Below are 13,125 nucleotides of genomic sequence, written 5' to 3' on the forward strand. Positions count from 1 at the left end.
CTGATGGACTACTATTCGCTGATGGACTACTATTCCCTGATGGACTACTAATCGCTGATGGACTACTATTCCCTGATGGACTACTATTCGCTGATGGACTACTATTCCCTGATGGACTACTATTCCCTGATGGACTACTATTCCCTGATGGACTACTATTCGCTGATGGACTACTATTCCCTGATGGACTACTATTCGCTGATGGACTACTATTCCCTGATGGACTACTATTCCCTGATGGACTACTATTCCCTGATGGACTACTATTCACTGATGGACTATTATTCCCTGATGGACTACTATTCCCTGATGGACTACTGTTCGATGATGGACTACTATTCCCTGATGGACTACTATTCGCTGATGGACTACTATTCGCTGATGGACTACTATTCGCTGATGGACTACTATTCGCTGATGGACTACTATTCCCTGATGGACTACTATTCCCTGATGGACTACTATTCCCTGATGGACTACTATTCCCTGATGGACTACTATTCCCTGATGGACTACTATTCCCTGATGGACTACTATTCGCTGATGGACTACTATTCGCTGATGGACTACTATTCCCTGATGGACTACTATTCCCTGATGGACTACTATTCACTGATGGACTACTATTCCCTGATGGACTACTATTCCCTGATGGACTACTATTCCCTGATGGACTACTATTCGCTGATGGACTACTATTCGCTGATGGACTACTATTCCCTGATGGACTACTATTCCCTGATGGACTACTATTCGCTGATGGACTACTATTCCCTGATGGACTACTATTCCCTGATGGACTACTATTCGCTGATGGACTACTATTCCCTGATGGACTACTATTCCCTGATGGACTGCTTCTACTCACTGACGAATCCACGTGACCACGTAGAGCACATCCCGCGTTACTTCTCCACATGACAGCTCGGAAGCCCCTCACTCCGCCATCTCTCCAGTCTCCCTCCTACATCACCTCACCTCTTCGTCTCAACCTTTCTCATCTACGTTGTATATCCGAGGACCACCAAGTCCCGTGTAAGATCCCGCCCCCGAGCCGTGTTTGGCGGATTCCCGGCCTGTGGGTGTTGTCTTGTCTGCTCTCCTCAGCTTTACCTATTGTTCTGCTCCGAGGATGTGGGAGACTGTATGGCAGCAGCCGGCTTATTTTTGGGTTCCTGTTCTGTGAAGGGGGCATCTTGAGGGTCACAGAAAGAGCATCATGAGCAACCATGGAGACTGCACTGTCAGGGTGGCACTGAGGTAAGGGGCAGTGTCATGAGAAATGGCTGTGGTGTATCGCCGCATTCGTAGCGGATCTCGTGCTGCAGCCGCAGATTATACCGCTGCTGTACTGTACCTATTGCGGGCGTGTGCGGCTCTGCCTATGGTACAGTATGAAGGACTGGATGAGGGGATCCGGGTGGGGCTGCACAAGTTCTCTGCATAGGATGCTGCCAGTGACTGAAATTCGGCAGTGAATTTTATTGCAGCATGTCACATGTTACTGGAATGTCACATGATGTCGAAATCATACACAGTCCTGTGCCTGTTGTGTCCATCTGTGCTCATGCTATCAGACAGTTTCATAGATTTTAGTTGTTTTATAGATAAAATAATAAATGAAAATAATGATTAGACTTGGCAGAGTATTAACACATGCAGAATCTTACATAAGTACTCACACCCCTCACATTTTTGTAAATATTTTATTATATCTTTTCTTTGACAACACTGAAGAAATGACACTTTGCTACAATACAAAGTGTGAGTGCACAGCCTGTATAAGGGTGCGTTCACACTGCAGAATTCAGCCAGCGGCTATTCCGTTTGGAATTTGCCGCCGAAAATACTTTGGCGTTAGGGCCGCAGGGCACTGAGCCGTCACCATTGACGGCTGTGCAGTGCTCGCAGAATCGGCGCAAAGAATGAACCTTTTCTTTCTTTGCGCGGAACAATTTCAGCGGCAGAATTGTCCGCCGCTGAAATTCCGCAGTGTGAACAGGTCTCGCTGATACCCCTTCACACTAATGTTAAGTTCACACCGCGGAATTCTGTGGGAATTCCGTAGTGTGAACATACCCTAATAGTTTTTAACCCCTTAAGGACATTGGACTTAAATGCACGTCTTGATGCGCTGGTACCTTACGCACCAGGAAGTACATTTACATACTGTACATAAAGCAAACACAGGAGCTGCGCTTGCTTCATGCATGGGCAGGTAAGGGTCCCGAAGATAATGAGGGACATCATCGATTGCATTCATGCTCAACATAAACTCTGATTAATACTGATGACGGCATCTGCGGCAATGCAGCGTTTTGATGGCTGATCAGATGACCCCTGGCACAACGATCCGATCAGCCAAGACAGCAGATGGTGGTCCCCTTACCTGCCTCTAGCTGCTCTCAGAGGATCTTCTTCTCTGATCTGCCTTCCAGCAGTCCAGAGAAGTAGATCGCCGATAATACTGATCAGTGCTATGCCTATGCATGGTACTAAACAATATTGTCAAATTAGTGATTGCTATAAAAAGTCCCTATGGAGACACAGAAAATGTAAAATAAACCCAAAAAGTGAAAAAGCCCCTCCTTCAATAAAAATATATATCACCCCTCTTTCCCATTTTACCCAAAAGTGAGTAAAAAAAAATTATTATTAATCATATTTGGTATTAATACGTGCATAAATGTCTGAAGTGTGAAAATATTATGTTAATGTTAATATAGAGAATGACGTAAACGTAGAAAAAAAAGAACAAAATGCATTGCCCCGCCCACTTATTTTTTATATATTTTTGTAAAATTGTATTATCAGACTTTTTAGTTGAATACATTTGTGATTTTAACCCCTTTAGGACAAAGGGTGCACAGGTACGTCCTTGAGTCCTGGTACTTAAGCTGAGCACGCTTCATACTCGGTGGGTCCCGGTTGCTATCAGCAGCCAGAACCCACGGTTAATGCTGGCATCGCCGATTGGGCCAATGCCTGGCATTAATCCATTAATCAAAGTTGATTGCGGCGGCTAAAATGTTGGGTTAATGGGGCCGGTTAGCTCAGAGCAGCTGATCGAGACATCTGTGGTGAAATTGGGGGACCCGATCAGCTGATTGGATTGTAAGAGGGCCCATACCTGCCTTCTCACCGTCCAATCAATGTTCTGAGGCTCTGGCCAGGCTACGCAGCAGAGCACCGATAACTGATCAATGCTGAGTGGCGTATCCTTGTAACTGTATGGACCTACAGAATAAAGATAAGTGGGGAGATTTATCAAAACCTGTCTAGAGGAAAAGTTGCTGAGTTGCCCATAGCAACCAATCAGATCGCTTCTTTCATTTCTTAGAGGCCTTTTCAAAAATGAAAGATGCGATCTGATTGCTATGGGCAACTCAGCTACTTTTCCTCTAGACAGGTTTTGATAAATCTCCCCCCAAGGTGTCATTGTTAACAGAAAGTGCACTGGGTAGAAACTGAAACCCCCAAAAGTTACAAAATGGCATTGTATTTTTCAATTTTGCCCCACAAATATTTTTTCTTTGCTTTCGCTGTAGCGAAATGATTGATGTCATTACAAAGTACAATTGGTGATGCAAAAAACAAGCCCTTATATTGGTCTAAAGGTGCTAAATTGAAAGCGTTCTGAATTTTAGAAGGGGAGGAGGAAAAAACTAAGGTGCAAAAATGAAAATTGTCCTGGTCCTTAACCTCTTAAGGACCAAGGACGTATGAGTAAGTCCTTGGTCCTGCTCCCGTGATATAACGCGGGGTCCCACGGTGACCCCGCATCATATCACGGCGGGCCCGGCGTCATAGTGAAGCCGGGACCCGCCGCTAATAGCGCGCGGCACTGATCGCGGTGCCGCGCGCTATTAACCCTTTAGCCGCTCAAAGCTGAGCCACGTGGCTAAAAGTGAAAGTAAAAAGTGCCGGTTAGCTCAGTGGGCTGTTCGGGATAGCCGTGGCGAAATCGCGGCATCCCGAACAGCTTACAGGACAGCCGGAGGGTCCCTACCTGCCTCCTTGCTGTCCGATCGCCGAATGACTGCTCAGTGTCTGAGATCCAGGCATGAGCAGCCAAGCGGCAGAATCATCGATCAGTGGTTTCCTATGAGAAACCAGTGATCAATGTAAATGATCAGTGTGTGCAGTGGAAATATTTTGAAATGTCTTATTTACAGCAAAATGTTTTATCCCTTTTAGGTTGTTTTATTCTTATATTTTAAAGAGCTGACATGACTTTGAGGTCCCTATGGGACCTATAACACTGCAAATAAAAATTGAAAAAAAAGTGAATAAAGATCATTTAACCCCTCCCCTATTAAAAGTTTGAATCACCCCCCTTTTCCCATAAAAAAAAAAAAAACACAGTGTAAATAAAAATAAACATATATGGTATGTTTATTTTGCGGAAATGTCCGAATTATAAAAATATATCGTTAATTAAACCGTACGGTCAATGGCGTACGCGCAAATAAATTCCAAAATCCAAAATAGTGCATTTTTGGTCACTTTTTATTTCATGAAAAAATGAATAAAAAGTCCTATCAATAAGTCCTATCAATGCAAAAATGGTACCATTAAAAACATCAGATCACGGCGCAAATCACGTAAAAATAAAAAAAAGTTATAGGGGTCAGAAGATAACAATTTTAAACGTATTCATTTTCCTGCATGAAGTTATGATTTTTTCCAGAAGTACGACAAAATCAAACCTATATAATTAGGGTATCATTTTAATCATGTGGACCTACAGAATAAAGATAAGGTGTAATTTTTACCAAAAAATGTACTACGTAGAAACGGAAGCCCCCAAAAGTTACAAAACGGCGTTTTTTTTTTCAATTTTGTCTCGCAATGATTCTTTTTTCCGTTTCACCGTAGATTTTTGGGGAAAATGACTGACGTCATTACAAAGTAGAATTGGTGACGCAAAAAATAAGCAATCATATGGATTTTTAGATGCAAAATTGAAAGAGTTATGATTTTTTTAAAGGCATGGAGCAAAAAAACGAAAGTGCAAAAACGGAAAACCCAGCGGTCCTTAAGGGGTTAAAGGAGAAATCTGGGATGTATAAATTATCCCCTATTCTAAGGATAGGGGATAAGTGTTAGATCGCGAGGGTCCGACCGCTGGGGCCCCCCGCAATCTCCCGAACGGAGACCCGGCTCCCTGCGTGATTGCAGTGTTTTCGACCACAGCACGAAGCTGCGGCCGACATACCCCCTCCGTGCAGTTCTATGGCAGAGCCGGAGATTGCAAAAAGTAGCACTCTGGCTCTGCCATAGAACTGTATGGAGGGGGGCGCGTCGGCTGCCTCTTCCGGCGGTGGTCGAAAATGCCCATTCCATGCAGCGGTCGGACCCCCCCGCGATCTAACACTTATCCCCTATCCTTAGGATAGGGGATTATTTGTACATCCCAGAGGTATCCTTTAAGGCCAAAATGGTCTTGGTCCTTAAAGACAGGGCTGTGGAGTCGAGGAGTCTGAGTCGGACGGAATTTTGGGTGCCTGGAGTTGGAGTCGGCAAACAATCCACCGACTCCTACTTAAAAAAGTAAGTTTAAATGTCCCAATTCACAAAAAGTAATAATTAATGCCTTCTCTACTGTAAGAATAAAGACCAATGCATGCAGTGCCTCATGGAACCGCAAAACGAACACGTTAAGTGACCGTGAAGAAGCATGCTTTTCATGTGCTTTACTATATGGCACGCAACGCACTAGGAGTGGCAATACTTATACTTTCCATAGTGTTGTGTTCTGCTGTTACAAGGAACCCATGGGTAACCTAGACTCTCACTGATAAGGGATTAAGCAAATATGTTTTTTTGTAGGACTAGAGACACTTGTATAAGTGAAGGGAATGGAGGGTCAATAGTTCAAGACTGAAGCTGTAAACCATTGGAAAAACTGCTGCCATTCAGCTAAGGCTATAAAAACTTGTAAACTCGATTGTTAGCTTAAAGGGGTACTCCGCCCCTAGACATCTTATCCCTTATCCAAAGGATAGGGGATAAGATGTCAGATTGCAGGGGTCCCGCTGCTGGGGACCCCTGGGATCGCCGCTGCGGCGCCGCACTTTCATTGCTACACAGAGCGAGTTCGCTTTGTGCGTAATGATGGGCGATACAGGGGCCGGAGCATCGTTACATCACGGCTCCGCCCCTCGTAATGTCACGGCCCGCTCCCTCAATACAAGTCTATGGGAGGGGGCGTGGCAGTCGTCACGCCTCCTGCCATAGACTTGCATTAAGGGGGCGGGCCATGATGTCATGAGGGGCGGAGCCATGACATCACACTGCTCCGTCCCCTGTATCGCCCGCCATTACGCACAGAAAGCGCAGTAATGTAGTAAAGAAAGCGCGGTGCCGCAGCGGCGATCCAGGGGGTCCCCAACAGCGGGACCCCGGTGATCTGACATATTATCCCCTATCCTTTGGATAGGGGATAATATGTTTAGAGGCGGAGTACCCCTTTAACCCCTTAAGGACCGGAGGTTTTTCCGTTTTTGCATTTTCGTTTTTTGCTCCTTGCCTTTAAAAAATCATAACTCTTTCAAATTTACACCTAAAAATCCATATGATGGCTTATTTTTTGCGCCACCAATTCTACTTTGTAATGACGTCAGTCATTTTGCCCAAAAATCTATGGTGAAGCGGGAAAAAAAATCATTGTGCGACAAAATTGAAAAAAAAACGCTGTTTTGTAACTTTTGGGGGCTTCCGTTTCTACGTAGTACATTTTTCGGTAAAAATGACACCTGATATGTATTCTGTAGGTCCATACGATTAAAATGATACCCTACTTATATAGGTTTGATTTTGTCTTCTGGAAAAGGACTTCTGGAAAAAATCATAACTACATGCAGGAAAATGAATACGTTTAAAATTGTCATCTTCTGACCCCTATAACTTTTTTATTTTTCCGTGTATGGGGCGGTATGAGCGCTCATTTTTTGCGCCGTGATCTGAAGTTTTTAACGGTACCATTTTTGCATTGATAGGACTTATTGATCACTTTTTATTCATTTTTAAATGATATAAAAAGTGACCAAAAATGCACTATTTTGGACTTTGGAATTTTTTTGCGCGCACGCCATTGACCGAGCGGTTTAATTAATGATATATTTTTATAATTCGGACATTTCCGCACGCGGTGATACCACATATGTTTATTTTTATTTTTATTTACACTGTGTTTTTTTTTTTATTGGAAAAGGGGGGTGATTCAAACTTTTAATAGGGGAGGAGTTAAATGATCTTTATTCACTTTTTTTTTGCAGTGTTATAGGTCCCATAGGGACCTATAACACTGCACACACTGATCTTCTATGTTGATCACTGGTTTCTCATAAGAAACCAGTGATCAACGATTCTGCCGGATGACTGCTCATGCCTGGATCTCAGGCACTGAGCAGTCATTCGGCGATCGGACAGCGAGGAGGCAGGAAGGGGCCCTCCCACTGTCCTGTCAGCTGTTCGGGATGCCGCGATTAGCCGCGGCTATCCCGAACAGCCCGACTGAGCTAGCCGGGAACTTTCACTTTCACTTTTAGCCGCGCGGCTCAGCTTTGAGCGCGCGGCTAAAGGGTTAATAGCGCGCGGCGCCGCGATCGGCGCTGCGCACTATTAGAGGCGGGTCCCGGCTTCACTATTACGCCGGGCCCGCCATGATATGACGCGGGGTTACTGTGTAACCCCGCGTTATATCAGAAGAGCAGGACCAAGGACGTACCGGTACGTCCTTGGTCCTTAAGGGGTTAAACATGACTATGGGATTCTGCTAGGGAAATCATGTTTTATAATAAATGCCCCTTCCTGGATCCTCCCACTGCCCTATCTTCAGCAGCAGATCAGCACACAAACTGTTCAATACAGTAGACTGTTGGCTTCCCAGCCAGTAGTCCTGTGGTAATGACATGTATGTTGCCTTTCTTTCCTTCAAGGAATGTATAAAATACATTCTCATATTAATACAGAGGAGTCGGAGTCGGAAGTACAAAAAACGTCGGAGTCGGAACATTTATCTACCGACTCCACAGCCCTGCTTAACCCCTTAAAGGGGTACTCTGCCCCTAGACATCTTATCCCCTATCCAAAGGAAACAAAGGGGATAAGATGTCAGATCGCCGTGGTCCCGCTGCTGGGGAGCCCCGGGATCCCCGCTGCGGCACTGCGTTATCATTACAGCACAGAGCGAGTTCGCTCTGCACGTAATGACGGGCAATACAGGGGCCGGAGCATCGTTACATCACGGCTCCGTCCCTCGTGATGTCACGGCCCGCCTCTTTCAATGCAAGTCTATGGGAGGGGGCGTGGCGGTCGTCACGCCCCCTGCGATAGACTTGCATTAAGGGGACAGGCCGTGATGTCATGAGGGGTGGAGCCATGACGTCACGCTTCTCTGTCCCCTGTATCGCCCGTCATTACGCACAGAGCGAACTGGATCCCCAGGCTCCTCAGCAGCGGGACCGCGGGGATCTGACATCTTATCCCCTATCCTTTGGATAGGGGATAAGATGTCTAGGGGTGGAGTACCCCTTTAAGGACGCAGCCTATTTGGGCCTTAAAGGGGTACTCCGGTGAAAACCTTTTTTCTTTTAAATCAACTGGTGGCAGAAAGTTAAACATATTTGTAAATGACTTCTATTGAAAAATCTTAATCCTTCCAGTACTTATTAGCTGCTGAATGCTACAGAGGAATTTCTTTTCTTTTTGGAAAATTGATGACATCACGAACACAGTGCTCTCTGCAGACATCTCTGTCCATTTTAGCAACCATGCATAGCAGATGTATGCTAAGGGCAGCATGGTGGCTCAGTGGTTAGCACTGCTGCCTTGCAGTCCTGGGGACTTGGGTTCAAATCCCACCAAGGACAACAATAAATAAAGCATTATTATTATAATAACGTCAGCAGAGAGAACTGTGGTCGTGATGTCATCAGTGAGCATTCCAAAAAGAAAAGAATTTCCTCTGTAGTATTCAGCAGCTAATAAGTACAGGAAAGTTTAAGATTTTTTAATAGAAGTCATTTTCAAATATGTTTAACTTTCTGCCACCAGTTGATTTAAAAGAAAAAAGGTTTTCACCGGAGTAACCCTTTAAGGACGCAGACAATTTTATTTTTACAAGCCAAAAAGAGGAACAGAAAATGAGGGAGCACTTACGAGTCAGAGTCTCATGCAGGTGAAGACTTTGTCTTTATTGGGGTGCAGGCATATTCTCCTCCCTCCAGACGCTAAGGGGAACGCTTGTTCCCCTTGGCGTCTGGCCATAGGAGACTATGCCTGCACCCCAATAAAGACAAAGTCTTCACCTGCATGAGACTCTGACTCGTAAGTGCTCCCTCATTTTCTGTTCCTCTTTTTGGCTTGCATTGCTTATCTGTTTGAGGTGGAAGCACAGAAGGGAGGAGGACGCTAGGTGTTTTCGGGAGTCACCGGCTGAATTGTGCATGCATTAACCCCATTAGCCCTTACTACTGCAGCGGTGCCGTCCGCTATATCTGTTTCCTACAATTTTATCTTTAAGTTTTTGTTTTTTCCTCCTCGCCTTCAAAAAATCATAACTCTTTTATATTTTCATCCACAGACTAGTATGAGGGCTTGTTTTTTGCGCGACCAGTTGTCCGTTGTAATGCCATCACTCACTTTACTATAAAATGTATGGCGCAACCCAAAAAATACTATTTGTGTGGGGAAATTAAAAAGAAAACCGCAATTTTGCTAATTTTGTAAGGTTTTGTTTTCACGCCGTACAATTTACAGTAAAAACGACATGTGTTCTTTATTCTTTAGGTCATTACGATTAAATTGATACCTATGAGAACATACTTTTCTATGTTGCGCTTAAAAAAAATCACAAACTTTTTAACCAAATTAGTGCGTTTAAAATCCCCCTATTTTGAAGACCTATAACTTTTTCATTTTTATGTATAAGCGGTGGTATGAGGGCTAATTTTTTGCGCCGTGATCTGTACTTTTTATTGAAACCATATTTGCTTATATAAAACTTTTAATACATTTTTTATTAATTTTTGGGGAATAAAATGTTATAAAAAAAAGCAGCTATTTTGGACTTTTTTTTTTTTTTTTTTACGTTCACGCCGTTCACCGTACAGTATCATTAACATTTTATTTATTAGTTCAGATATTTACGCACTCATCGATACCAAATATGTATATAAAATATTTTTTTAACACTTTTTGGGGGTGAAATAGGGAAAATGGGACAGTTTACGTTTTTATTGGGGGAGGGAGTTTTCAAATTTTGTTAACTTTATTTTTTGACTTTTTTGACTTTTATTTTTACACTTTAATAGTCCCCACAGGGGACTATTTATAGCAATCACTCGATTGCTAATCCTGTTCAGTGCTATGTATAGGACATAGCACTGATCAGGGTTATCAGGGTCATCTTCTGCTCTGGTCTGTGGGAAAGCAGATCAGAGCAGAAGACTCCTGGAAGACAGCAGAGGCAGGTGAGGGGACCGATCATCCATTTTAGTGTCCGCAATGCTGCAGATGCCGTGATCTGTATTGATCACGGCATCTGAGGGGTTAATGGCGGACATCCGCGGGATCGTGGATGTCCGCCATTACCGGCGGGTCCCTGGCTGTAATCAACAGCCGGGACCTGCTGCGCATGATCCGGGCATCGATCCGATGCCCGCGGTTATGCTTAGGACGTAAATGTACGTCCTGGTGCGTTAAGTACCACGTCACCAGGACGTACATTTACATCCTTCGTCGTTAAGGGGTTAAAGAGTTCAGTAATCTGTAATGAAAAACTCCATGCTAATAATAATTGAAGGAAAACTGTCACCCTGATCACCCACACTAAACCCAATACACTGGTTTATAGTGTGAGTGACAATGAATCCAAAGAGGGGTCACTTGCTATAATCGATTCTGTGGTTCCCAAAATATTCACTGGCGAAGTTCCCCTTCTGAATTCAGGGAGTCGCACGCAGGAGGCAGGGTCCCGCCGGTGTGAGTGCTCTGCGCTGCGCTCTGTCAGTAGAGCAGGCAGGCAGTTTACATACAGCTTTCATGTCCTGAGCTCTGACTGCTGAAAGCAGTCATGTGAGAGCTGTATGTAAACTGCATGCGCATGCGCTCTACCGACAGAGCACAGTGCTCACGGGACATGTGACTCACGTCACTAGGACGTGGAATCGCAGAATATGAATATGCTAACTAAGAGGACGGCTGATTGAGAAGACGGAAAGAAGCAGGGGTGGCCAGCCAGTGAGACCCGCCTCCTGCGCGCGACTCCCTGAATTCAGAAGGGAAATTTCACCAGCCAATATTTCAGGAACCACAGCACCAATTATAGTAAGTGACCCCTCTTTGGATTCCTGATCACCCACACTATAACCCAGTATATATATATGGATTTAGTGTGGGTGATTAGGGTGACCATTTTCCTTTAAAGAGTACCTGTGACCAAAGTAAACTTAGAATATTTTGTTCCTTATTTAATTAAGACACTTACTTGCTGTTAAAATTCTCAACCTTTATCAGTTTTTAATGTAACAGAAAAAATGGCCACTAGGTGGCTCTGTTCTGTTCCCTGCTGCAAGTCAAACAGTTAGTTTGGTCTCCTCCCGGCCTGGCAGGTGACCAAACTTAGAAAGTGCGTGCGGGGCATAGCGAGGCACAGCTCTCGCAGGCATCAGTGATGTTGTGAATGCTGGGGAATGCCCACTTTCTCTTGCCAGGAGCTCACATAATGTAAGCAAGGGGAAAATATGATACAGATCCTTTTAAAGATTGGAACATTTTTAAGGGCAGTAGTGGTGTTAGGAGTAGTTAGGGAATATAATCTGAGTTAGTTTAGAAAACATGGTTTGATCACTGGCCAACATTTTCTCCAAAATTTTCCATAATACAAATAAAATTAATTGAAGAAACATACTGATGTAAAACAGTAAATTAAAGGGGCTACGTGTCTGATTAGGGGATCTGACCTCTGAGACCCTCCCCCCTTTGAGATTTCCTGAACAGGGCCCGACTTTTTCAGCTGAGTGCTCCAGCCCCTACCTACCGAGGCACACTTGTCTCAACAGTGACGGCCCGCTTGGCCAATCACCTGCATCCGATGATTGGCTGAGCTGACAGTCAAAGCCGAGTGCTCGGCTGGGTTAGCCAAAGCCCCGTTTCCCTTTTGGGGGAAAATGCAGCAAGCATTACGTACTGGGCCTGCTTCAAATGTGCCAATTTTGGGGAAGATAAGGTGATCCTGCTGGTACTTGGCACCAACTGTGCTTCTTATGCCGAACTAAGTTCCAAGTCACGCCCTTTCATGACCCAGCAAATTTTTTTGGGGGACTCATATTTTTTTTTCCTGCTCACATTCCAAGGCAGAAAGCTTTTTTATTTTTCCAATGACAAATTAGGGCTTATTTTTTGCTGGACAAGTTGTACTTTTTATTCGCTCACTTTATTTTATCATATACTGTATTACAGAGCCATAAAAATATATATGTAAGGTAGGGCTGGGCGGTATACCGGTTCATACCGAATATCGATTTTTTTGGGCTGCACGATTTGAAGTTTCCCCCATACCGCAATACCGGTTGGGCCCCTCCCCCTCGGGAATGTATTTTCGCAGCGCTGGAGACCACTGGCGTACAGTGAGTTCCATCGCCTGCGGCCCCCAACAAAGAAGAGGAGGGCAGTGCTTGACATCTGTGAGTAGTACCCCGCTGGGCTGATCATTAATCGGGTCACATGATTTGGGGGGGGGGGAAGCCGAACACCGTGCGCGGGTCACATGATTGGGGCGGGGCAGAACAGCGCTGGCGGGTCACATGATTTGGGGGGGGGTGAAAATACCATTATATACCGTGGAACCGTCGTAAGTTAAAAAAATACCGTGATACACATATTTGGTCATACCGCCCAGCCCTAATGTAAGGCACAAATGAAAACAAGATGGTATGGCACCTATTTTATGGGGTAATAATTTTTTGGGGAGTTCACAGTAACGTGAATTTGACATACCAACTTTATTCTTTGGGTCAGAAAGATTCAAATGATACCAAACTTGGATATGTTTTTACGTTCTGACCCCTATAACTTTTTATATTTTTCAACCCACGGAGCTGTGTTATGGATTTATTT

At 44.4% G+C, this 13,125-nt stretch overlaps 1 protein-coding gene and 1 long non-coding RNA gene across 6 annotated transcripts in view; one reads left to right on the forward strand and one right to left on the reverse strand.

Moving 5' to 3' along the window:
• Positions 1–984, reverse strand: part of LOC130356307 (uncharacterized) — a 166,989-nt gene extending 166,005 nt beyond the window's left edge. Inside the window, exon 1 of the long non-coding RNA XR_008888846.1 lies at positions 869–984. This is a non-coding gene — a long non-coding RNA (uncharacterized LOC130356307). The remainder of the gene's footprint in view (positions 1–868) is intronic.
• KIF21B (kinesin family member 21B) overlaps positions 938–13,125 on the forward strand; it is a 768,527-nt gene continuing 756,339 nt past the window's right edge. For 2 of the 5 annotated variants that reach the window (XM_056557611.1, XM_056557612.1), the window contains exon 1: positions 938–1,260. In XM_056557611.1, the coding sequence (XP_056413586.1) occupies positions 1,220–1,260 (41 nt within the window). In that variant the 5' untranslated portion in view covers positions 938–1,219. The remainder of the gene's footprint in view (positions 1,261–13,125) is intronic. The other 3 variants (XM_056557613.1, XM_056557609.1, XM_056557610.1) reach the window with 3 other exon arrangements.

The sequence above is a fragment of the Hyla sarda genome, chromosome 2 (genome assembly GCF_029499605.1).
Source record: "Hyla sarda isolate aHylSar1 chromosome 2, aHylSar1.hap1, whole genome shotgun sequence".
In the NCBI taxonomy this organism is placed as follows: domain Eukaryota; kingdom Metazoa; phylum Chordata; class Amphibia; order Anura; family Hylidae; genus Hyla; species Hyla sarda.